The following is a 25,722-nucleotide window of genomic DNA, read 5'->3' on the forward strand; positions in this document are numbered from 1 at the left end:
GTTTGCAGGCATCAATAACTTATTGATAGACTATAACTGCTATTCAATATAGTCATACGAGCCAAATGTAGTCATACGAGCCAAATGTGGCCATTAAGTAATTAAAATTTTAAAATTCAGTTTTTCGGTCATCTCAGCCACATTTTAAGTACTCATAGCCACATTTGGCTACTAGTGTATTGAGCAGCGCAGACCCAGAACACTTCCATCATCATGGAAAGTGCTGTTTTATAAGACAACTTTAGTCAGACATTTTCAGTTGGGGGAAGAGAGAAAACTGTTCCTATTAGGATTGTGGCTCCCCAATGTCAAATTTGTGAGTCCCTTATAAATTAAGTATTAGTCTTAGATTCTTGTATATGCTATTGATTCTGCCATCATAGAGATTTTGGTCTGTCTGGAGAAACAGATATATGCAAACAAAAAGTTTATTAACAAATAAAGTAGTATATAATAAATGGTAAGTGAGAAATTCTTAGGGAAACAATGGATTTAAGAGACACAGAGGGCCAAGTACTGTTGATGTACTGACTATAAAGAGACAAAAGAGAAAGTGGTTGAAAATAACTCTGAGGTTTGTGCAACACGATGAAACATACAAGGGAGGGGGAAATGAGCTCAGTTTCTGCCCCATTCGAAGAAGAACAGGGAGAACCAATACAGTCCTGCAAAAAGCAAATGACCTATATTAAACGATATAGATTATTTTGATTAAATAACTGATAGGGCTAGATCAGTGTTGCTATTATTTTTCTCTATAACAAGATCACTGGTGACATTTGAGTTTGTTTTGAAAGGTGAATGAAGTAAAAATATGAAGAAAATGAAATGATGCCCAGATAAATCGAAGAATGATGCTTGCCTCATTAACTCTTGGATTGAGTAATCTCTATCTGTTCTGATGACTTTTATCAGATCAAAAGATATAAATGTGGCTTTGTCTTCAGATTGTACGATACAAAAAGACTATTAGGATTATGTATGTGACATTGGACAGCAATGTGGATGTTAAAATTTTAAAATAAGAGACAGCTTTTCTCATTGACAATGAAGTCGAGTAAAAGAATCTCTCCCTTTGGTTTTCAAATGTGCATGATTATATATCCACTTTTCTGGTAGTCAGCTGAATCCTGGAAATGCCAATCAGGGTTAAGATTTGTTGGTTGTGAGAGTGTGCAACAAAACAGGGACTATGTATGCAAAAGTCAGAAACTAGTACCTTTGAGGCTTATTCAAGATCATTTAAAGATTCTCTTTCACAGTTACAAAAACCTAGGAAAGTGCTATGTTCTTGTACTGCATGATTGAGGTCCTAATGGGTGTGGTAGTAATCCTTAAAATTCTTCCCAGGACTCAATCCTTAAGAAACTAGGACTATAACTTATGTCTAGGGCAAAAATTTGTTTTAGGAAGTACTACTTTAGAATTTGTACACAAATAAAACCAAGCCTATATAAGGTGTGTGTGTGTGTTTTGTGCTGGGGATCAAAGTCAGGGCCTAGTGCATACTAGGCAAGTGAGTTACATCTCCCATATAAGTAAATTTTAATATGCAATGTTAATGCCCCAAAACTCTACTGGAGGAATCAGAATGATAGCATTAAGTATATGATATCTGGAAATAATATAGTTATTCAGAGAGGCCTCTTAAATCTCATTGAGGCTTTATCTCTAAAATAAGGACAATGAAACCTGTGCCATGATGTTGCTGCAAAATTGAGAAAACAGGCCTTGAGCCTTTTTGTCTTGTTCTGCCTACTTTGCTTTACCTAATCCGAGTGCTACTTTCCCTTTTAAACAATCTGTACTTTATTAAAAAAAAAGATCGAGAAAATAGATGTATAAAAATGGTTAGATTATAGCTATATATATACATATATATGTATATATATATATATTTTCATTGTAGTTGGACACAATACTTTTATTTTATTTATTTATTTTTATGTAGTGCTGAGGATCGAACCCAGGGCCTTGCATGTGCTAGGCAAGTGCTCTACCACTGAGCCACAACCCCATTCCCAGATTATAGCTATTTTTTATATTTAACAAATTCATAATAATTTTCCTATGTTTCCACAGTTGCACTAAACTGTTTTAATGGCCATGATAAATTTAACATAGCAACATGATTTATTTAAAAATTTTAAAAAATTTTATGTTGTAGATGGATACATATCTTTATTTATTTATTTATTCTTATGTGGTGCTGAGAATGAAACCCAGTGCCTCACATGTGCTGGAACGTGCTCTACTGAGCCACAACCCCACCCCCTAATTTATTTTTAACCACTACTTTATTGTTGGTCATTTGGATTGTATTCAATGTGGCTTGGCACCTCTTTATGTATGATTCTGAGGACATAAAAGCTGTAGAGGCCAAATACTACATATCTTAGGATTTGTGGGACCACATAAGATATCTATTGCATATTCTTTCTTTTTCTTCTTCTTATTTACCCCTCCCCCTAATATAAAATTCATTGCTTGACTGCTATATAAAAACAGGTCACAGGCTGGATTTGGCTGCCAACAGTAATTTGCCTAGCCCTTAATCTATGGGTTTTAACCAGTTTGGGCCTCTTTGGAAGTTCACTGTGAAAACAATTTCAGTCTTGGAAGCTGGCAAGATCCTGTCAATATCTAATCCTAGGTATGAGGTGTTCTTCAGATTCCTCTGCTAATATTTTTCTTTTCTCCAGGAAGGTATAACTGGAAGGTGGTGACACCACAGAGAATGACTGGCCAGTAAAAGTAGGAGTTTTAAAGCTAATTCTTAAGCTGCTGGCTGAAAGCGATTGTGAAGCACTTTCCGATGAGATCCCCCCAATTTTACAAAGTGCCATCTTCTAGAAAAGAGGTCAATTTGTAAATAATCGAAAAGTCTCAAGAATAGCTCTTGAGTAATTCTAACTGTAGTAATAAAAAACTTAGCTGTCATGGGTTAGGAAGGACACAGAATCCATTAATAAATGGAAAGAAAACAGGCTGCAACTCAGTTTTAGCATTTACTAGCTGTATACTCTCGGATAAGGTAGAAATGTCTCACCCTCCAGTTTTTTTTTTGTTTGTTTGTAAATTGGAGATTACTTACTTGAGATTTAGCATTAAGCACAGTGGAAGGAACGAAGTAGGAGATGAGAAATGAGAAAATGATAGAACTATCTGCTGTAATGGATAGAAACTAGGAGGATCAGTTCTGAGTGACCCTACAAGGGGCAAAGCAGAGGTAGAACACTAGGATCTCTTCCAAGAAAAGACGCTGCTGGTACCGTGATCAGGTCCAATGGCATTGCCTACTTTTCCTGCTCCTGGGAGTCTGCCCCGGAGAGGGCCTCAGGAAGCCCAGGCCACTCCCCAGGACATCTCCGCGGCTCTGAAACACAGCGGGGACGCTTGCGACTCAGCTCTTGGACCTGCCAAAACCCGGCAGGGCCAATCAAGTTAGCTCAAACTCACCTGCTTGGCAGGTGCGCGCGGCAGAGGCGTGACAGGGGAGGGAGGGCGGGCGCGGTGGGCGGGGGCAGAAAATGTGGAGCTCCAGGCGCATGGCACCCGCCGCCGAGGCACCGCGGTGGCTGCCGGGATGCGCCGCAGCGAATGGTCGCGCCGGGCGCCGCTCTGAGTGACCTTTCACCCACGCCCAGCGGTCCCGGGCGGCGGCACAAGGCGGAAGCCATGGCGGAGGCGGGCAGGACCGGCGCGAGCCCCGGCTCTGCAGTGGTCCGGGACTCGGACCTGGACCGCGCTGGGCGGAGGCTTCGGGTTCTCTCGGCCCATCTGCTGGGCCGGCCCCAGAAGGTTCTGAGTACCAATGAGTGCAAAGCTCCGAGAGCCGCGTCGGCGGCCACGGCGGCGGCCACGGCCACTCCCGCCGCACAGGAGTCGGGCACCATCCCCAAGAAGCGGTGAGTAGCGGTCTGTGGAAGCAGCCGGCGGTAAGGGGCCAGTCCGGGCCTGTGCGGCGCGAGGGCACTGGGAAGGTGGGAAGGGAGTCGACACGGGTGGGCGGAGAGCATCCTGGTCCCTGAAAGTACGGATTCACCTTTCGAGAGATAGTGGACCAGATCCCGGAATCTCAAAAGGGGACGGGATTGGGTGGGAGATTTTGGTTACTATATGAGGGTAATATAATTGAGGAGCTTTTATTGGGGAAGGGCCCAGAGAGATCTTTTTTTCTTGGGTTTTTGATGTCAGGAATTCATTTTCTGTCTAAAATACTTTGGGGGTTAAGGTCTTGGAATGGGTAGCAGGGGCTCTATTGCTGTCCCTCCCAGGAGACTCAAGTTTGTACTAGATGATCCTGGGTGAAGGCATGGGGAAGGGACACATTCTGAAAAAAAGGTGTTCACTGGTTTCTGTGGGCAAGGCTTCCGCTTCCTTTAGGGGCATAGTTTTTGACTTTGAAGTAGGAAGCCCATGAGTAGTAAGAAGCAATAAATTGCATACACTAGGTAGATGAGTAGGGTGGTATAGTTAATGAATTCTGTATATCATGTAGTGGCTGGGCATATAGACCTGGGTTTGAATTTCCACTAGGCAATTTTACCTTTGGGCAAGTCTGCCTCTCTCAGAGCTTCAGTCTCCTCATAATATAAAAGACAAGGATCTGTGAATGAGGATCTAAGCTTCCGATTTGGGGTGGAGGGCTGGAATCTTAAGGTCCAATGAAAACTACTTCAAGAAACTATTTTCTGAGATGCAGCTGTATCAACATGGACATTGAGAGTGAAAAAGATGTTGCTAATCCGTGTTTTCAAAGAGCCAGAGTTTGTGCTAAATCCATTATTTCTTGCACTCCTCTCCTATGAGGTAGGTTTAGTTTCTTCCCATTTTACAGAAAAGAAATTTATAAAGTCATTAAGAAGTGGGCTGCAGGCTTAGCAGGTATACTGTGTGGCAAGTTAGAATTCAGAAGCACATGAAATTGACTTCAGAGCCAAGTTTTAAAACTAAACTGCTTCTGATGAATAATTCATGAATTCAACATGTGAGAGCCCTTTATTACATACACATCATACTAGCAATACAGAGATTTTTAAAATGCAGTATTTACTTTTAAGAACCTAATGATTATAACTAATAAAGTTATAATGCAGTATGATAAGAAATTTAGCTGATACCTGTAGCATATAGTCTCTTAATCCAAGTTTGACTGTTTTTGTTAGGGCAAAAGCTTTTCTGAATAAAGGTTGTCTGAGTAATCCTGATGTTTATATTGTAAATAGCCTGCTGTTATGGTTTGGTGTCCCCCAAAAGCTCATGTGTTGAAGGCTTGGTTCAGAGGTAGCGTTCAGAGGTAGGCTTTCGGGAAGTGATAAGATCATGAGGGCTCTGATCTCATCCATGGATTAATACACTGATGAGTTCATAATTGGATGGACTACTGGGAGATGGTGGAAACTGGGAGATGGAGCCTGGTTGGAGGAGGTGGGTCACTGAGGGCTTGTCATGGAAGGGTATATCTGGTCCCAGCCCTTTCCTTGTTTCTTGCTTCCTGGCTGCCATGAAGTGAACAGCTTTCCTCCAGCATGTCCTTCTACTGGGATGTTTCTGCCTTGCCAATGGAGTCAGCTGACCATGGTCTGAAACCATGAGCCAAAATAAATCTTTCCCCCTGTAAGTTAATTTTCTCAGGTATTTTGTCATCGTGGTGGAAAGCACACACTAGTTGAAGAAGGAAAAAAGTATTCTTGGTAGACAGTATTTTTACAGGTAAAGAAGTGAGAGAGATTAGGGAACTACTAGAAGTAAAATGTGGCAGCATGGGTGAGAATCACAAGCGATAAAGGCGTGAGAGATGAAACTTTTCAGAATTATACGTAGGGCAAACCATGATCAGATTTACTAGAACCAAGTGAAAGAGTGTTGAGCAGTTTGGTTTGAATTTCCACTAGGCAATTTTACCTTTGGGCAAGTCTGCCTCTCTCAGAGCTTCAGTCTCCTCATTTTTTAAAAAATGTGCAGTGTTTCTGTGAGAATGAAAAAAAAAATAGTTAAAAAGATCAAGTGCTCAGTGCAATGCTTATTACATAACCCTCAACAAATAGTAGCTGCAGTTTTTACTGTGTCCAAAGACAAACCAATAAGTGTCTCTTATTCCAAAGAAGAATGTTGGAATTCTGAATGAAGGCATAATTTTTGAAAAAAAAAAAAAAAACATTAGAAGGGACATTTTCTAGAACTTGGTTACCAAGTGGTGGAGAGGGAGAAATCAAAGATCACATCTATTTCATCCTTTGGTCACACTGATGTTATATTATTTGTGATTGTGTTTAAGACTTTCTCTTTTGTAAATGGCTTCACATATATTTATGTCTACTTACTTGTATACATCTCTGTGTGATTGTACATTCATGTGCAGGTTCATACTACTAGAACTAAGCAGGGGTCTGGGAATATAGCTCAGTGGTAGAGTGTTTGTGTAGCATGTACAAAGCCCTGGGTTCAATCTCTAGTACACAAAAAGAACTAAGCAGGGAGGGCAGATTTTCCTTATGGTTGGATTTAGTTGCCTTGGTTTAAAGCATTTAGAGAAAAAATAGTTATGTTTGTACTGGGGTAATGGATCTGTCACTATAGTTGAAGGTGACTGATTTCCTGTATGGCTGCTCCAAGGACTGAATGCATTAATAGTCTAGGTGTAGCTCTATCCCATTTATGGCATAGCTCACAGCTGGTGGGAAGCTCTGGTTTTTGGTTCAGGGTTAGGTGGTTAATGTTAAAATCTAATCCTGTACAAGTACTTTGAAGTTTAATAAAAATGCTGACTAAAGACAAAATAGAATACTAACTTGTAGAAGAAAAACCTTTATTAGATGAAACATTAAAACTCCCTCAGAGAATGATTTATTTGATAGATTATTCATAAGAAACCCAGTACTGTTTTCTGCTTTTTATTGCTTAGTTGGGCCTTGAGTTGTCAGTACCAGAACTGAGCCTAAGAGAAAGGCAAATGATGGAGCAAGAAGGAGCCAGAGTATATATCCAGTAAAGTGTGATTGTAATCATAAAGCCGTTACTTTAGAATAATTTTGTGGTTTGTGTTGAAAATTATAATTGTTTTATCTCATGGCTGGTTAAACTTAAATTCACATGAACTTGTAGTAGTGACTTCTTAAAACTTCATGCTTTTTTAAAAAAATTGTTTTTGTACCAGGAATTTAACTCAGGGGCACTTGACCACTGAGCCACATCCTCAGCCCAATTTTGTATTTTATTTAGAGACAGGGTCTTGCTGAATTGCTTAGCACCTCACTTTTTGCTGAGGCTAGCTTTGAATTTGCGATCTTCTTGTCTCAACAGCTGTTGGAATTACAGGTGTGTGCCACCACACCCAGTGAAACTTCATGCTTTCATTCTTCTTACAGAATAGTTATACATACATTATTAATTATGCTCAACTAATTTAGTGAACATTTACACAGTAGTTAATTTATGACAAGTACTACCATACATGTTAAAAAGGAGAGTAAATAGTCCTCTGCCTTAAAGTATTCAGGAAGGGAGATAACATATTCCAGTAGTTTAATTAAAGCCACTGTAGATAAGGGTACTGATGCAGTACAAAGGAAAGAAAGAATGGTGGATGTACTCCATGAGGTCAGTAGAAGCTTTCTGGAGAAGGCTTTAAGATATTGGTGATAGTTTGGCAAGTTCAGTGGTGAGGAGAGATATATTCTAGGCAAAGGGAAAAATATATGTCAAAGTAAGGGGGTATGAAAGTATATATTGTATTTAGGTAACTAGACGATTCATTGTTGGTGCAGTGGGAATAAAGTGAAGAAAGAGCGCATTGTCCGGTCATGGAGGCCTTTGGTCTATAGGTGATCAGTCTATACATTCAAGTGACCTATAGTAGTGAACAGAAACTGTGCCCTTTACAGAATTTATATTTTGTTCAGAGTGGGGACAGTGAACAGATAAGTAAAATAGTATGTCATAGGGTGATAAAAAAATGAAAGAGTGAAAAGGCTAGTTAATGGCAAATGCTTGAAGGAATGAAGCTGATCATAGATAAGATCAGATTGGGTTTAGGTTTGAGAGAAGTCATTCCAGCCACAGTATTAATAATGGGCTGGAGGTGGGCATTGTGGTGCATGCCTGTAATGCCAGGGACTTCAGGGTCTGAGGCAGGAGGATCTCAAGATTTAGGCCAGCTCCAGCAACTTAGACCCTGTCTCAGAATTAAAAAAAAAAAAAAAAAAAAAAAAAGACTGGGGATATAGCTCAGTGGTAGTGTCAGTACTAGAGAAAAAAAAAGAAGTAGAAGAAGAAGAAGAAAAAAAGAATGGGTTGGTGAAGAGTAAAGATGGACAAGATGGACATAGGGAGATAAGTTAGGGGAGGTGTTTGGAGCGCAACAGGTGAGAAATACTGAAGGAATAAAACAAGATTATAACAGTGAGTATGGGCAGGAAAGGATGGATTTGAGAGTTTCCGAAGTTAGTGCATTAGGTGATACTTTTAAAATTATGTGACTAAATTAATGCCATGGGAGTTGGACAAGTGAATAAAAATAGAAAAGGGATGAGAGTTCCTGAGAAACGTGGGCATTTAAGAGGGTTGGTCAACCAAAATGTGTTGTCATATACTCCTCTGAATTGGTTCCAACTACTTTAATTAGCTAGGAACATACATTCTCATTATTTGAGGTTGCTGAGCAGATTTTTGAGGGTGACAGTTTAATTTTGGACCCTCTTTTTTTAAGTGTGTGTTACTCCATGTATAGTTTTCATTTGACCTTGTTTTTGAATGCAGTTTTAGATTCTTAAAAATTATAGTAAATGTCAGTTACACATGTGACATTTTTATGTCTTTCTTTTTTTGATTTTTTTCAGTTTTTTTTTTTCAGTGACTGTAATGTTACAGAAAAGAGAAGGAAAAGGAAAAAATCCCTTGTTGACTTCTATCCCTTCACGTTGTTAGCGGCTTTCCCATTTTTAACTTTGGCTCACCTCATTGTGATTTGCATTAGTCAGAGCTGCTCTAATGGCAGTTTTTACAGAGGTTATAAATTCTTCTGGTTAATATCAGAAGAATAATTAGATTAAGAATGCTACTAATTTATTTGCTTGTAATGACATTTTCATATGCTCTTTTTTTTTTTAAAAAACAATACATTATATAACATCTACTTAGGTAGATGTTTTCCAGAAAGGAAAAAGCTGAGTTAATGTTTGTAAATGTTTCCCAGAATGGCTCCTGAAGCCTGTAAGAGGTGCATTCCTGAAGCAAAGGTTATTTGCATAAGTTACTGGACTTAACATTCTTTGACTTATGTTAATAGTTACATTGAATGAAATAGTTAGCATACTCTGAGTTCTTACCTAGGAATTCTAGTGATGATGTAGAGTTTTAATTTGGGTAAATCTTAACATGCCAGGCACCATTCTAAAACTTATATACGTTATTTCATTTAATTCATACATCAGCTCTGGAGAGTAGGTGATACTATATGTAGCTTTCAGGTGAGGAAGTGGAGGCTCAGAGTAGTTAATTTGTCTAAGGTCATGCAACTGTGAAATAAGAGAGATGGCATTTCACCTTGGGTCTTACTCCCAAGCCTGTTTCTTTCTGTTTGCTCTATACCATACTTGACATTGTTCTTCAGGGAAAAAACTATTCATCAAATTAGTCTCTTTGTCATGGTAAGTTTCAAACCTTCTGCAATCAAATGGATCATAATCAAATACCATGTCATATAAAGTATTATCCTGTCAAAATTAAATTCATAATTTAAGAAAATAAAATACATGATTTAAAAAGATAGACTAATCTTCTATGAGTGAATTTTGACTTTGTTTGGTTTGTAGGAGAAGACAGTGTTGGGAATAAATAGGAATAAGGTTAGGAACAATGTGGAAGTGACAAGATCAAAGGAGAAAAGAGAAGAGGTCATGGAGGATTTATTGTTTGGCTTTAGGACTACTTCAGTCTTTGGACTGTGAATGAGTAAGAAACCGTGAAAACTTATTATTCTCTATGGTTATTTGGTATCATACCAATCTGGATTGCATTTTGAGATGAACCAGATCTTCTCCAAACAGATGTCTTTATATTAAGAAGTTATTAGAGAGAGCTGAGGTTGTGGCTTAGAGGTAGAGCGCTCACCTGCCACGCGTGAGGCACTGGGTTTGATCCTCAGCACCACATTAAAAAAAATAAAATAAAGTTCTTGTGTCCACCTATAACTAAAAAATAAATATTTAAAAAAAGAAATTATTAGAGAGCTATCTACCTCATTGGCACTTAATAAAAATAACTGGAAATAAATCAGGTGATCTGATTTTAGGCTACAAATAAATAGAATGCCATTGCTGTTAGATGAGATACTTTCTGGAACTTTTTAAAAGCAAGTGCTAAGCAAGTATCATTCTTTTTGATTTTATTTTCTTGTTATTGAGCAGGTAACTTCTGCTGTTTACCAGTTAGTATAGTGATTTCAACCCAATAAAACCAAAGCCATATTATTATAAAGTAGTAATTGTTCTCCCTCCATTAGCACACTCTTTGTTGGGTTTTAGGGGTAATATTTTATCCTATCTCTGTCTCAGCATCTGAGTACAGAATAATTTGATAGGTAGTTCAAGATATGGACAGTGGAGGTAAAAAATGTCAGCTTTATTACTGACAAAACTGGTTGGATTGCTTAGATTTGGATACCAAGTATTTACCCTGAATTAGTCTATCACAGGCAATGTGGGACCACAAAAGACCATCTCTTCAGGGGCAGAGTTAGGAAGCCTAATACTGTCTCAGAGACATAAGAGGATAGATACCAAAGAGAGAGCTAACCCCAAGCGCTTGGTGTCTTTCATAATTCACTGACAAGCTGAATCACTCCTCCCATGAGAAACTGTGAGTATGTTAGGGCTGGGCAGGGGCCAGGAGCATTACTCTTGCTGAAGTCTTCCTGCATTGGAAACTGGAGCCTGAGAATGGAAGTATTGCTGGAACGCTTTCAGAGAAATTAGGAAAAATGGCCTGAAGCTTGATGGTAGCTGACTGGATATCTTACTAGTAGGTGTTATCACCATTGCCTACTGAATATATTACATAATTTTTTTGGTAGTAAGTTATGGTTCTCCAGGACAGTCTGTTCTAGTCAGACTTTTTAGGCCTGTTTCCTATTTCCTTGATGACTAGTATGTATTGTAACTACATCAGACTTATTGCCATTCCCAGTTCATGCCTTTCCCTTTCCCTTCTCTTTATTTGATAGGTTAGTTTTTCCCCAAAGTATAGTGTAATGCATATAGTCTGATGGTCCTGAGACAATTTGGGGGAGGTACATAGTGTAAAACCTTATTTGAATAGTTCTAAGTGTTTATATGTGTACATACACACACACACACAAACAAACATACACATGTATATATACATACACATGCACTTATACACATATATACACACATATTTTAAAAAATTATTGAATAGTTATATAGTGCTTCAAAAGTAAGTTCACATATCTCAAGTTTACAGCTTAATTAAATTTTGCAGTGTGAACACATCTGCTTTATCAGTATTTAGATTAAGAAACAGCCTGACTAGTCCCCTAGAAACCCACTTGGTACTACTTCCAAAGGCTTATCCTATGCTGATAAACACTACTTTAACTTCTAGCCCCATAGTTTAATTTTGCCTATTTAAAATAATATATAAATGGAATTATGTAGTAGAATCATATAGTGTCTATTCTTTTGGGTTTGGCTGCTTTCCCTTATAATTATTTTTGTGATATTTATCCATGTTATTATGTATAGTTCATTTTGTTCATCCTGATAATATTCCATTGGTAGATATCTACTATTTTATTCATTGTTATTGATTTGAATAGTTATTTATTTTAATATGAAAAACGAGGAAAGGAAGAGGCTAACATAATTAAAATAGTATTTAGTATATTCAGTTTTCTTAAGTATATCAGCTCTCTGATACAATCAATATAATGGACTCTGGTACTAAATCATTCTTAGAAACAGATTGAGTTTTTAAACATGATGACCTTAAAATCCTTACAGTGTTCAAATATTATGACCTTAGAAGATCAGCTTAAAATCACAAGTCTAAATCTATTACTTGATTTTACATTTTAATTTTGAGTTATGAGTCATTCTTACTGGCCAGATTCTCTTTCAGTTTTAGAAATATGTAAAAGATAGTTTTTGTACTGCTCTCTTAAAATGAGAGTGTTAACCTCTGCCTTTGATTCTTTTAAGCATTTGTATAGTGAATTCTTGGATCTTTTAGTAGTTGAACTATTCTTATTAAGTAAGAGTGTTACCATTCCAATTACTACAGTCTCCTTTGATGAGAGTTTTGCTTTCTAGGTGAGATATGGAGTTGTAGATATCATATTGTCACTTGCTAATGTTTGAAGATACTAATCAGAGATTTTAGCTAGGATGTTGAGTAAATTCATGTCAGCTACCTCCCAGGTTCTATTTGTAGTTGCTGTGTTAGAAACTTTATACTATCAAATAGGTGAATGTTCTTGTATTCCAAGACCTTGAAATCAAATAATATGACTTCTAATTCATTATACCCACAGATGTTCTCAACTTACACTCAGATTGATTACTTTGTTGGTTATATAATTCTTCAAAAGGCTTGAAATTTTCTGGAAAACAGCTTCGGAGACATAATATAACACCCATTTGACTTCTCTCATGACTTTAGTCACACATTCTATTGACTAAATCTTCTGATGTCAACCTAAATTTTATAAGTTGGCATAGTCCAATAGAGCTTTCTATTATCATAGAAATATTCTGTAATCTGCACTGTTCAGTATGATAACCATTAACTACATGTGTCCATTAAGTACGTGAAATATGGCTAATGTGATTGAGGAGCTGAATTTTAAATTTTGTTTTTAATTAAATTTAAATAGGCACACAAGATTGGTGATACTGTACTGGACAGTATAGCTATAGATCAAACCTAAATCATTTTCTCTTTTCCAAATGAAGTTTTTTGTTCTGGGTTTTTTTTACTTCTCTTAGTGTTAACACTAGTCCCAGTCACATCCTTCAATCCCAAATCTTGAACTATTTTCATTCTTTTAAAATTAAACTTTTTTGAATTCTGTAGTTATCCTGCTTGTCTTAGACATATTATGTTATTTGATCCTCATACCCCACTCATTTCACAAATCAGAAAGTTAAGTTCATAGGTATTTTCCAGCAAATAGTCATTTTCTAGTGAGTGATACAGCTCATATTTGAATCTAGATCTTTTATCTCAAATCTAGAGCTTTATCCTTGATGCTATTCTGATATCACAGAATTTGTTCCTTTTTCTTTTAATGTGCTTCCCATCCATTTTGTGCCTTTTAAAACAAGTATTTATTGTTCACTTGTGTTTTCTGTCTTACTAAAGCTTACATTCTAACAAGTAAATTATTATGTGTGGAAAGGTGTTGAGTACTATAGAAAAAAGAAAAGTTCAAGAGAATAAGAAGATAGAGTTCAAATTTTAATAGGATGTCACTGAGAACATGACTTTATTTAAAATATTTAATTTAAATATTTAAGCAAATATTTAAAGATGAGAGAGTTTAGCCATATGATATGTTGGCAGACAAGTGTTCTGGGCAGAGGAACAGTGTGTGCACTTATCCTTCTGGGGTATTCAGCCAATACCAGAGAATAATTGAACCGCTTATTTTTAATACCTGGGTCACATGTCTACCTTGCTCTAATCAGCTGTTGCTTGGAGGACAGAAGTGGTGATCACAGGACAAAGCTGCTTGAGCTGCTGAATGAGCTGAATAAACTCTGGCTATCATTTATTGAAAGATGATCATCTAGATTATCAGCTCATTGTTTTTGATGATTCCTTTTCTAGAATTTTTGAGTTACCCTATTTATTTTTCTGAGCCAATCAGATTTCTACTCTGATGACTTTTTCTGCTGCTTAAAAGGTATGCTCAAATAACTTTTTGAAGTTTTCTACTTGTATCACTTTAAAAAATATTATTATATAACATATAATGTATATATAATTATGTATTACATAAAATGTTATGTATTATTATTATTATCATTATTATTTCCTCTTTCCTACTTTAACTTAGCTCAAAATAATACTGATATCTTCCAAAGGATTAAAAGTTTAAATTCCACCATTTAAAATTATAAAATATTATCTTAAAAGCCATCAAAAAACCTAAGTCTTCCTTTTGACCACTTCTAAATACTTGATAAATATTCTTATTTTTTCCTTAGCTCCCATGTTACCATTATCCTGACTTTTTTTTTTTTTAAACTCTTATCTAGCTGGCCAAATACTTGTTGACTGACTTCTGCTTCCTAAATTTACAAATCCCTAAGATTAATTTTTCTACATTTTCTTTCTTATTAATCTCATCTACTTGGACTGTATTGGCTTTCACTACTATTGGGGAAACTTTTAAGATAATACTGCACTTTCAGCTCTCATTTTAACATTTTACATTATTGAGCATTTCTATCTTTCTTGCCAGTATATTCAACTCAGTGTGCATGTATAAGGTATTATTTTAGTCTTCAATCTCAGTATTTCACTATTTGTATTTGCTTTCACTATTTTTTAGACATTCAAGGTTAACACATCCATAACACCTTGCTGAGCTCCATTCCCCATCCCTTGTTCATTCTATTGGCAAATCAGATAGATTCTATTAGCTGTAATTCCAAAGCAACTTTTAATTTTTTCCACTGTTACCGATGTGGATGAAATCTTAATGGTCTCATGTATAGCCTGGTCTCCCTTTGTTTATTTCCTTTTTTTAAAAAACAATTTTCCATTCTATTACCCCTGATCAATCTTTGTTCAGGGAAAGTGTGGTACTCACTGCCCACTGGTGCTGTGGTATGTTTTAACATTGCAAAAATGATTGGCAGTACAGGGGAGCTATATAAGACAGATACATAGAAGATATTCTGTAATAAACACTGTTGTCAGTGTATTTGGATAAAGTCATAAATTCCTAAGGAAGATAGAAAAGCTTTCTAGAAGTGATTTTTGGACTGGCTCTTTATGGATAAATAGGAGTTCTTTAGGGAGAGAGGACATTTTAGACAGGGAATATTTAACAAATGCAAAGACAGGCAGACATAAAAGGGCATGGTATGTACAAGGAATTGTGTTAACTTTTAACATGGCTAGAAATAGCTGTTAAAGAAGGTGAAAATGTAGATTGGTGCTATGTTGAAGACTTGGGATTTCATCAGTACTGGATAGTCATTGAAGTTGTAAAGCAAACATTGTTTGATTTTTGCTTTTAATAGCATCAGGGAACATGGAAAATATATTTTTTTTCATCCTGTTGTTCTTACTGTTTTCCATGACTTTCTTGAATATTTATGCTTCAGTCAATTTAGGCTACTTACTAGGTGAGAAAAGCCTTATGCTTTTTTGCCTCTGCTTGGCTTTTATTATTATCATAATAATTATTACTGTGCTAGAGATCAAATCCAGGGTCTCAAGCATGCTAATCACAGAGCATTAGCACTGAGTTATACTGCCAGACCCAAGGGGATTTATTATGAGGACATGGGCACCAAGGAAGTCAAGGGCAAGAATGGAACTTGGCCTCAGTATGGAACTAGAGCTCAGAACCAGAAATCCATCAGGATTCTTGCTAGAATTACTTCTTGCACATGTTTCTCTGGGTGGATAAGATTTTTTTCTGCTGTTTATCTGTCTAAATGGTAGAATGTGAAACCCCTCTTCTCCACTTTGCCTCTTGTTGCCCATTGTTTTATTGCTGCACTCGACCCAGGTCCATCCTCTTCTATGATGCAGTGAGTTTAAAGTTTCTCTTTTTTTGTTTTCCTTTCTCTTAATTCCAATCTCCTGGAATCCAGGCGCACTTAACCACTAAGCCACATCCCCAGCCCTTTTATATATTTTGTTTTGAGACAGGGTCTCACTGAGTTACTTAGGGCCTTGCTAAGTTGCTAAGGCTGGCTTTGAATTTGTGATTCTCCTGTCTCAGCCTCCTGAGTGGTTGGGATTACAGGTGTATGCCACCACGCCTGGCCTGGCCTGGCCTGGCCTGGCCATGGGTGCTTTTTTGCTTTTTTTTTTTTTTTTAATATTTTTTAGTTGTTGATGGATCTTTATTTATTTACTAATTTATATGTGATGCTGAGAATTGAACCCAGGGCTTCACACACGCTAGGTCAGCACTCTACCTCTGAGCCACAACCTCCCCCATAGGTGCTTTTTTAAAAATGTGCATTCTGAGACCCACAATGCTAGAGATTCCAGTTATAGGTTAGGTCTAGGGTGGCATCCAGGACTCTGCTTTTAAAATAAAATGTTTATCTGTCTAAATAGTAGAATGTGAAACCCCTCTCCTCCACTTTGTTTCTATAGTAAAATGACATTCATATTTTCTTTGTATTTAGTTTTATAGTGTTCATTTTTATAGTTCCTGCAGAAATACCAGAAATGGTCTTTGGTCACTTAACAGAGTAGTCAGTTTAATAAACTTGTGACCTAATTCCTTTTTCAATTTCTAGTAAGGAGGGAGTGAGCAATGAAAGTGAACTGTCATTTCCAGTTGGTGCTAAAGAGAATCTGGCATTGTTGTCCAAATCACAGTATTGATTAGATTAGTGGACAGCAAGGGGAACAAAATCACGAAATTTAAAATATAGTTTAGGGAACACCACTGGTCAAGGAAGGTATATCTCCTTGTGCCATTTCTTTTGCTACAGTAGCTCCCTGATACTGATTTGGGTTGGGTTGTGCTCCTTGTGATATAGAGCAACACATAAAGGTAGAGGATAAGATAGATATACCTTTCCAGGCCTTCAGAATCGCGGGTGCCAACTTTGTGTGAAGATGTGTGGCCCAAGATATTTGTCATGGGTATTACTGTAGCTTACGTGATTAATATTTCCATTTCCAGAGACATTATTTAAACCACAATAAATTTCTAATTGGTAGAATTTGGGGTAATATATAAGAGAAGTTTGGGGGTAAGGGAAGGCACCCCAAAAGCCTTGAAGAAATGAATGGTGACTACCAGATTACTCTGCCAGTGTGCAAGGCTGACCTTATTTTACTTGCTCCAGTCTTCCCTACTTTGAGCCTCTTCCTTGTCCCTCATTTTTCTTTCATTTATTTATTTTTAGCAAATATAATAGAAGTTGGGCCTTTGAGGCACAATTTTTGGCTCTTAAAGTTTTAAAAAAGTTTCTTTAGAGTGAGTACCAGTTTCTTGAACTGTAAACAGTTAACTATGGGGAGTAAAAGATGTATTTGATTTATTGAATGTTTGACTCAATGACTTAATTATAATGGAATTCTATCATTAAAAAGTAAGATTGGGGTTGGGGATGTGGCTCGAGCGGTAATGTGCTCACCTGGCATGCGGGGGCGCTGGGTTCGATCCTGAGCACCACATAAAAATAAAAAATAAAGATGTGTCTACCGAAAACTAAAAAATAAATATTAAAAAATTCTCTCTCTCTCTCTAAGAAAAAAAAGTAAGATTGATTGATAAGGCCAGTGATGGGTTTTATGATAAACCCTCATGGAATTCTTGCATATAGAGGAAAGAAAAATTGTTTTCCTTGCAACAGAGATAATGCTTTAAGATTCAAGGATTGAGCAGCATTTTTACCTCAGGTTCAGGGAGCAGTTATACTTTTGAGTTTATGGTGTTGGTCTGTGTAAGGTCCTTATTTCTATTTTCTTGTCTCTGATTCTTAATTGTATCTGTCCCTCCCACAGGCACTCATGAATGTTCTTCTATATATGTTTTATAAAATATACAGTGTTATTTAGTGTGTCTATTTTAAGTTTGCTTAAATGCTGTTATGCTATGGATCTTGTTTCTCCTTTTTGTTCACCGCTGTTTCTATATGTTTATCTGTCTACCTCATTGCTTCTGATTGCTACATATTTCACTGAATGCATTTTCCACTTTACATATTTCTTCCTCTAGAGATGCCTCTAACTACTCTTACAGTGTTCCAGGGACTGTGTCAGACATTATTAGGGATATGTAATAAGGGACAAAGTCCCTTATTACTGTGTATGAACTTCTCTATAGTATATATTGAGGAGTTGTGTTGCTGGGCCATAGACTTGACCTTACCTGTGAAAGCTTAGTACGTGGTTGCTGTGTGAAATGGATTATATGTAGGTCCCTCTTTTTCCTATTCTAGGTAACAATTTTCTGTATTCTTAAATTTCATATTTAAGTCACTTTATATTAGCACAGTGGGGAAAAAATCAGCAAGCTGATTAATAACTCAAAGGACTAAATTTTTATTATGGCAACTAGACCTGAAAATCTTACAGTGAGGGTGCTGGGGATTTGGTTCAGTGGTAGAGCACTTCCCTAGTATGTGCAAGGCCCTGGTTTTGATCCCCAGCACTAAAAACAAACAACAACAAAAACAAAAACAAATGAACAACAACAAAAACTTAAAAACGGGGAGAATGAGGGGTGTTAACTTTCTTCACCAGTGATCAAAGTTAATTAGCAAATAGATTAATTCATGACGAAAACTAAAGTTGTTGTGCCTTCTGACCATTTCACTTGTTCTGTTTCTCTCTGTAGGAAATAAAAGTATAATCAGATGAATTATAATATTTTATATTATATAATATAAAATATAGTGTGGTATATTTTATACTAGGCAAGAAGAAAAATTGTGTGGTTCAGATGTTTGATGGTGTTGCATATCAAAAAGCCTGGTAGCATTAGTATATTTTCTAAGTCAGATGTTACAATCTTGGAAACATGTGATGTTGCATTGTTAATTAAGAAGAATTTTTGGGGGGCTAACGGGTTCTTTTGAAAAGAATATATAAAATACTATAAACTATTGAGATTAATTTACCTATTGAAAAGGATTGAGGTAATACATATTGTAAATAGATTTAAAGTTTTCAGAAATAATTTTGTAGGACATGAATAACTAAATTACTTAGATTAATTTACCTGTATGAAAAGATTGAGTCAGTACACAGTGTAAAGAGTCTTAAAAGGTTTCTTATTGAGTTTTTAGGAATAATTTTGGAGGACATGTAGACTAGATATAAATATGATTTTAAATTTATTTTAGAGCATCTACATTTGAGATTAAACTGTAGGATAAAAAATATTGCAAAGCCTCCCCCAACCCATGGGCTTTCATATTTCTAATGGGAATTTAGCTCTATTTTTTCTTTTTTAAATAAAAAGTCAGTAGGAATAGTATTTCATTTATAAGATTTTCCTTTTTGATAGCATATCTTTTGAAGAGTGTATGTGTTTTATTGATCAAGTCTTGGTATCTTTCTCATCACTTTTATTTTTTACTTCACTTTCAGAATTTCTTGTAGGTAATTCTGGCCTTAAGGTAATTAAGTGTACAAACAGATAATAAGGATCATTAGCAAAAAAATTCTTTAAGGACTTAAAAAAAAAACAAAAAAACTTTGGCATGGGCTGGGGTTGTGGCTCAGTGGTAGGGCGCTTGTCTAGGCCCTGGGTTAGATCCTCAGCACCATATAAAAATAAATAAATGAAGGTATTATGTCCCACTACAAAAAATAAATATTAAAAAAACTTTAGCATATTGTACTATCTGTGGGATTGATTTGCCATTTAACTGATAAAGAGGTTGGTTAGTTAGAAATTTAGCACTTCAGTTTCATACTTCTGTTTCCACTTTTCAAAAATTCTGAGAATATGATATTTTTCTTATTTTTTTTAAGCTGGAAAGTTTAGGCCAAAGTTTAGTTTTCATCTAAACTGAGTAGCATAGTATATCTTTTATCAGAATTTTGATTGTTGGAATTTTATCAGGGAAACTTAAAAATAAGTTGTTAGCTGAACTTTTTATTACCGCTAACTTGGAATGATAGTATGCTAAATAATTTTTTCCATTTCCTTATTTTGAAGTGAAAAATATCATAAGAAAATAGCAATGGTAGAAACCATCATTTTTATCCAGATGCTTACAATTTATTACTTGTATAGAGGAATAGTAATCTGATTAATCTATGTAAACCAAGACTTACACTTAATCTCACATTTTAAGACTAAAGTAAGGAACTTTTTATGGTTTTAGTAAGAACAAGGATAAATCAAATATTTCACTTAAAGATAATATAAATAACAGCCTGGGAAATGCAGAAGTCTGAATATGTACACCATGTATATTATGGAGAATACTGCCACCTTGTGTATATATGATGCTATTTTATAAATCTAAATTTTGTTTGGTTACACTAACTGAAACCGTACATTTAACACCATATGGTACTGTGATCAATGTGTAAGTATTTTTTTATGAAGTAAAATCAAACCTTTTTTTTTTTTTTTGGCAGTAGGGAGAGTCTTGTATTTTGAAGCTATTAAATTTGGTGTGGTTACCTCTAAGGATTGGAATGTCTGAGTGATCTTTCTGGTTAATTGACTTCTGGGGTTAGTTGAAAATTGCATTGTTCTATTTGAGTCTTATAGAATATTGGGAGATTCTTTTATCATTCTTCACTTTAATGCTTGCTTGTAGTGTTCTGGGATTATTCTGAATGGCAGAATTCATTTTACTATGGGGAGGTATAGAGCATCTGGCTTAGTGATAAGCTGTATTCCTTTATTTCTAAATGTTTTCCTTCAGGTCAAGTACAGAAGAGTGACTGCAATAATAACATATAATAGTGCTTTGAAAATATCAATGTGTTGAAAAAGGGTTCCTGGATTTTTTTTTTTTTTTAAACCTGAGCACATGACTTAGTGGGTTTCAGATATTAACTCTCATGAGACTGGGAGCGAGACTTTAGATGCTCACAGCTATATTAGCCTTGTGATCTTCCTGGGCAGTTTATTTATCTGAAAACTGGGTGGTATCTAGGGTTCTTTTTAGCTTTCGAATTCTGTGATATGTAAAGCTTACTCATGCTATAATGCCTTTTAGTGTACTCACTATACTCTGCTACATGGGAAGTTATTTTAAAATTTAATGTAATCACATAGTTGTGTTTAACTCCCTATTATGGATTAGTAATTCGAAGGGGATACATTAACATAAATTTAAAATAAAATCAGAAAATCAGACCCCTAGGAGTCTTTTATCTAATACATCACTTTTATCTAATACATGGGGTACTTGAAGATATCAGAAAGTTAGTTTTAGGGTAAATTGTATTTTAATTATGTACTGTTTATGCAAGATAAAACTGTGTTGGCACAAATATATTCCAGATGCTTGCATTTCAACTTCTGGGAAAGATTCCTAAAAAGTTGGTATAGATATTGTAAATCCCTCATTCATAAATGTGTTAGCTTTCTGTTACTGTGACAAATACCTGAGATAGTCTCTTAATAAGAGTAAAGGTTTATCTTGGCTCACAATTTTGGAGGTTTTAGTCCATGAACATTTGGTCCCATTGATTTCGTCCTGTGGCAAGACGGCATATCCTGGTGGGAACTGAGGGTACAGCAAAGTCTTTTACTTCATGGCTAGGACATGGGAAAAAAGAGAGAGAAAGGAAGAGATCCACAGACTCCTTCAAGAGCATGCCTCCAGGGACCTAATAGTTCTTACTAAAGGGCCCACCACCTCCCAATGGCACCATACCTAAGAACCAAGCCTGTGACACATGGGCCTTGGGGGTGGACATTCCAAATTTAAACTGTAGCAATGAGGAAGAATTTTCCAATTGGGAGGAAAAAGAAGAGGGTACATTATCCCACATTTGAAAACCTGGAAATTCTATAGGGTATTAACCCAATTTGAATTTAAGACCAAAGCTTCTTGAGTATGTCAGTCTCTTTATTTTGGAGGATATAGCAACAGATTTTTCCTGCTTACCTTGATTCATTTTCTCATGCAGTGCTAAGGGTAAGCCCTTGTGACTCTGTTTACTTTTTACTTTCGGGTCACCTGGGAATAAGATTTTTGAATTCTAGGGCCTGGGGTGGTGGCTTAGTGGTAGAGTGCCTGCCTAACATGTTCGAGGGACTGGGTTTGATTCTTAGCACCACATATAAGTAAATAAAATAAAGATTCATTAGCAACTAAAAAAATAGAAAGATTTTTGAATTCTAGAGATAATTTTAAGGAAATGATCCTCATTGTTAACCTACGTAAAATGCCAAGTTCAACATCTGTACTGAAATGATTTCCTAGTATCTGGTGGTTGTAATATCAAAGCAAAATGACTACTTTGATAGTTTTACATTTATTTTGTGTAATGCCAAACTATTTTTGTTTTAATTAGATACACATGACAGTACAATGATCATGACATATCATACATTTGAATCAGATGGGGTATAATTTCTCATTTTTCTAAGTGTACAGATTGCAGTATCACATTGATCATGCAGTCATGTATATTAATGCAAAACTATTTTGTAGAACACAGAATTCATGCTATTTTGTAGAATACAGAATTCATGATAAATGATTAAATCCACTAATTAATAAAATGCATTCACATACAGATCTATGTATATAATTGAAAATATATTAAAGATTAATTTATTGAAATACACATTGTTCTAATATACATTATTTTGGAAATATAATTAAAATATTTGTAAATAGTACTTATAAATAGTACTTTATAAACATGAAGGAAATTTAATCATTAAAAAACAAAGTGAAAGATAACTTGCTTTTAGAAAGTATAATCTTAAGAAAATGGGTGTCAGTGATGACATTAATCATGAGGTTTTTCTGTAGGTAATTCCCCTAAACTCTTTCCCAAAACTTCTCTTTACAATGAAGTAGGAATATTGAGGCATTAGAAGAAAATATTGGGCATTAGTTTATAACTCACTCATTATGAATGCTTCTGGATTGATACTCTTGATGTATTTTGAATAATTTGTATAGGAACTATATTTTTATTGATAATTGTAATTTTAAAGAGAGCATTCTAGTTTGTCTCAGTTTTATGTATAGAGATTTTTAAAAAATATTTATTTTTTAGTTATAGTTGGGCACAATACCTTTATTTTATTTTTATGTGGTGTTGAGGATCGAAGCAGTGCCTCATGCATGCTGGACTAGCACTCTACCTCCAAGCCACAACCCCAGCCCCTGAATAGAGAGATTTCAAGAGATTTCAGTATATGTATTGACTTATCTGTATCTGGTTTAGTTCATGTTCCACTTGTTTGCAACTCTTGAACTAGAGCAAGAATTAGGGTTGTAATAAAATATTTGCTTGTCAGTTGTTATTTTTCTCTCCCCTGAGAATTATGGACCATTTTCTAATGAGCACATCTTTATTTTGAATTATTATTTTTTAAAGAAACATCTAGCTGGGAATGAGTCTGACTGTGCTGCTGTGTCTGATTGTTTTGAGATTTTTTTGCAGCAAATTGCTTTCTGGATAAAGAACAGTTTTCTTCAAATTATTTTTATCATAAACTTCATACTTCAATTTATAGTAAGAAGATTTATTAACGCTTTATTTTGGTAGCCAAGATGACACCAGGGCACTATGGTAAAACATGTAATAAAAACTGACTCTTCTGTGTGTTGCCTATTGTGTTCTGCACAGTCTCAGATCTATCTATTCCTATGTTCTTTGTAAAATTGAGCAATTGCATCATTGATTTTAATGAAAATGATTTTTAAAACTGAAATATTGGCATATTAGTAATTTTAAGAAGCATGTTTTGGAGTACTGAAGTCTGGAATAGTCATTAATTGTTAGGATATATAGGTAAGGGGGAGACTCCGAGTCTAGTTACTTAGAAGTTGAAGGATTTAGAAAGTTTGAGTCCAGTACAGAGATTTTTAATTTATGTTATAGAAAGTGTCCGTTACTAATGAACCTATCTTGTAAATTGGTCTTTTTCATTATAGCAGAAGATTAACAATTGTATTTTTTTCTAATATAGGTGAAACTTTATCTCCTGTCCAAGTGAATTCTTAGTTTTTTTAAAAAATTAATTTCTTCCTTTCTTCCTTCCTACCTTCCTTTTCCTCCCTTCCTCCCCTCCCCTCCCCTCCCCTCCCCTTTCCTCCCCTCCCCTTTCCTCCCCTCCCCTCCCTCCATCCCTTCCTTCCTTCCTTCCTTCCTTCCTTCCTTCCTTCCTTCCTTCCTTCCTTCCTTCCTTTTGTCAGTCTTAGATGAGTACAATATCTTTATTTTATTTTTTATGAGGTGCTGAGGATGGAACCCAGTGCTTCACATGTGCTAGGCGCACACTCTACCACTTGAGCCACAATCCCAGCCATATCTATTTATTTTTATGTGGTGCTGAGGATTGAACCCAGGGACTTGAATGTGCTAGGCGAGTGCTCTTATGCTGAGCCACAACCCCAGCCCCATAAGCCACAATCCCAACCCCAAATTCTTAGTTTTAATTGCTGAATATTTTGGGGGCATCCTGTAATTTAAACTTAATAACATATACAAAATGAAGCATACTCTGAGCACATCTTTTCCTTTAGATCTTTTTGTATAGTCCTCTGGAAAGCATGTACTGTTCATTAGAATGAATCTATAGTTAGAAATATTAATATATAGACATTTTAATATGTGGTCATTTTCAACTAATAAAATACTGGTGGACATAAGGTCTTTTAAATGATTGTGAAAGTTAATGGTCAATAATATGCTGCTTAGTTTTGATGTGTTCAATCTTCTCTTTATTAGGCAAGAAGTTATGAAATGGAATGGATGGGGTTACAATGATTCCAAGTTCTTCTTCAATAAGAAGGGTGAAGCTGAGTTGACTGGGAAAAGGTAATCCTGTTTGATTATTCCTTTCTTTTCCTTTTTCTCTCTACAAAAAATTTTAAACATAAAAATAGAAAAGATAGCATAATGATCCTGCCTTCATTTAAAAATTATGAGCATTTTGTAATAATTCCTTCCTTTTTTTCTATATTTTTAATTCTGACATTATGTCTATATTTATATATGTATCCTTTTAAAAAAATAAGGACCTAATATTATAGGTCACACTTCCAAGATAGCAAACATTTTATAATAATATCTAATTATTCAGTCCATATGAACATTCCTCTAAATTGTTTCACAAATTCCTTTTGTAAGTAGTTTATTTGCCTCTGAATCCAAACAAGGTCTTCAGCCATCTCACCACCCAATCAATATCCATGCCATTGATTTATTAAAAGTAACTTCATATTTATTATTCACATCTCTGTGTGGATTATAATGAAAGGTAATAATTTTAGGTCTGTGCAAAGATAAATGCTATTTAAAAAATGAATTTCTGAGATATATTGGGGAGAAATGATGAAGAAAGGTCATTTTTATGACAGTTTTCACATTTCTGAAGTGTTCTGGTAATATGTTGATGAGAATTATTAAGGATATTTGTTCAGTCATACCTCAGAAGAATTCTAAAGGATATTTGTATTGTTAAGTGTTTATTTTAGAGGTAAACAGAATTGTGAAATGTCTTCTTATTTGACTTTAAACAACACTGCTCCTACCAAAACTGTTTTAGTTTGTTTTTGAATTTTTATGTAACTTTTGAAAATGCAGTGAGTATAAATATGCACTATGTGAATGCTGGTTTTAAAAAAATAAATATTGAGACTAAGTAGAAAAAAATGGGTATAGATGTATTATTAAAATGTCAGTAAAGGAAGTAAATTCTATTTTTTTTGTGTGTTTATTTATTTTTAGTTGTCAATGTACCTTTTTTATTTTATTTATATGTGGGGCTGAGGTTCAAAGGTTCAAAACCCAGTACCTCACATGTACTAGGCAAGCGCTCTGTCACTGAGC

At 35.5% G+C, this 25,722-nt stretch overlaps 1 protein-coding gene across 5 annotated transcripts in view; it reads left to right on the forward strand.

The window, feature by feature from the left end:
• Window positions 1-3,540: 3,540 nt before the first annotated feature.
• Window positions 3,541-25,722, forward strand: part of Agps (alkylglycerone phosphate synthase) — a 128,859-nt gene continuing 106,677 nt past the window's right edge. The window contains exons 1-2 of one of the 5 annotated variants that reach the window (XM_078017638.1): window positions 3,541-3,908; window positions 24,619-24,708. In XM_078017638.1, the coding sequence (XP_077873764.1) occupies window positions 3,601-3,908; window positions 24,619-24,708 (398 nt within the window). In that variant the 5' untranslated portion in view covers window positions 3,541-3,600. Of the gene's footprint in view, window positions 3,939-5,515; window positions 5,620-7,543; window positions 7,603-24,618; window positions 24,709-25,722 lie in introns of those variants that run through there. The other 4 variants (XM_005324643.4, XM_078017641.1, XM_078017640.1 and 1 more) reach the window with 4 other exon arrangements.

The sequence above is a fragment of the Ictidomys tridecemlineatus genome, chromosome 7 (genome assembly GCF_052094955.1).
Source record: "Ictidomys tridecemlineatus isolate mIctTri1 chromosome 7, mIctTri1.hap1, whole genome shotgun sequence".
Taxonomy (NCBI): domain Eukaryota; kingdom Metazoa; phylum Chordata; class Mammalia; order Rodentia; family Sciuridae; genus Ictidomys; species Ictidomys tridecemlineatus.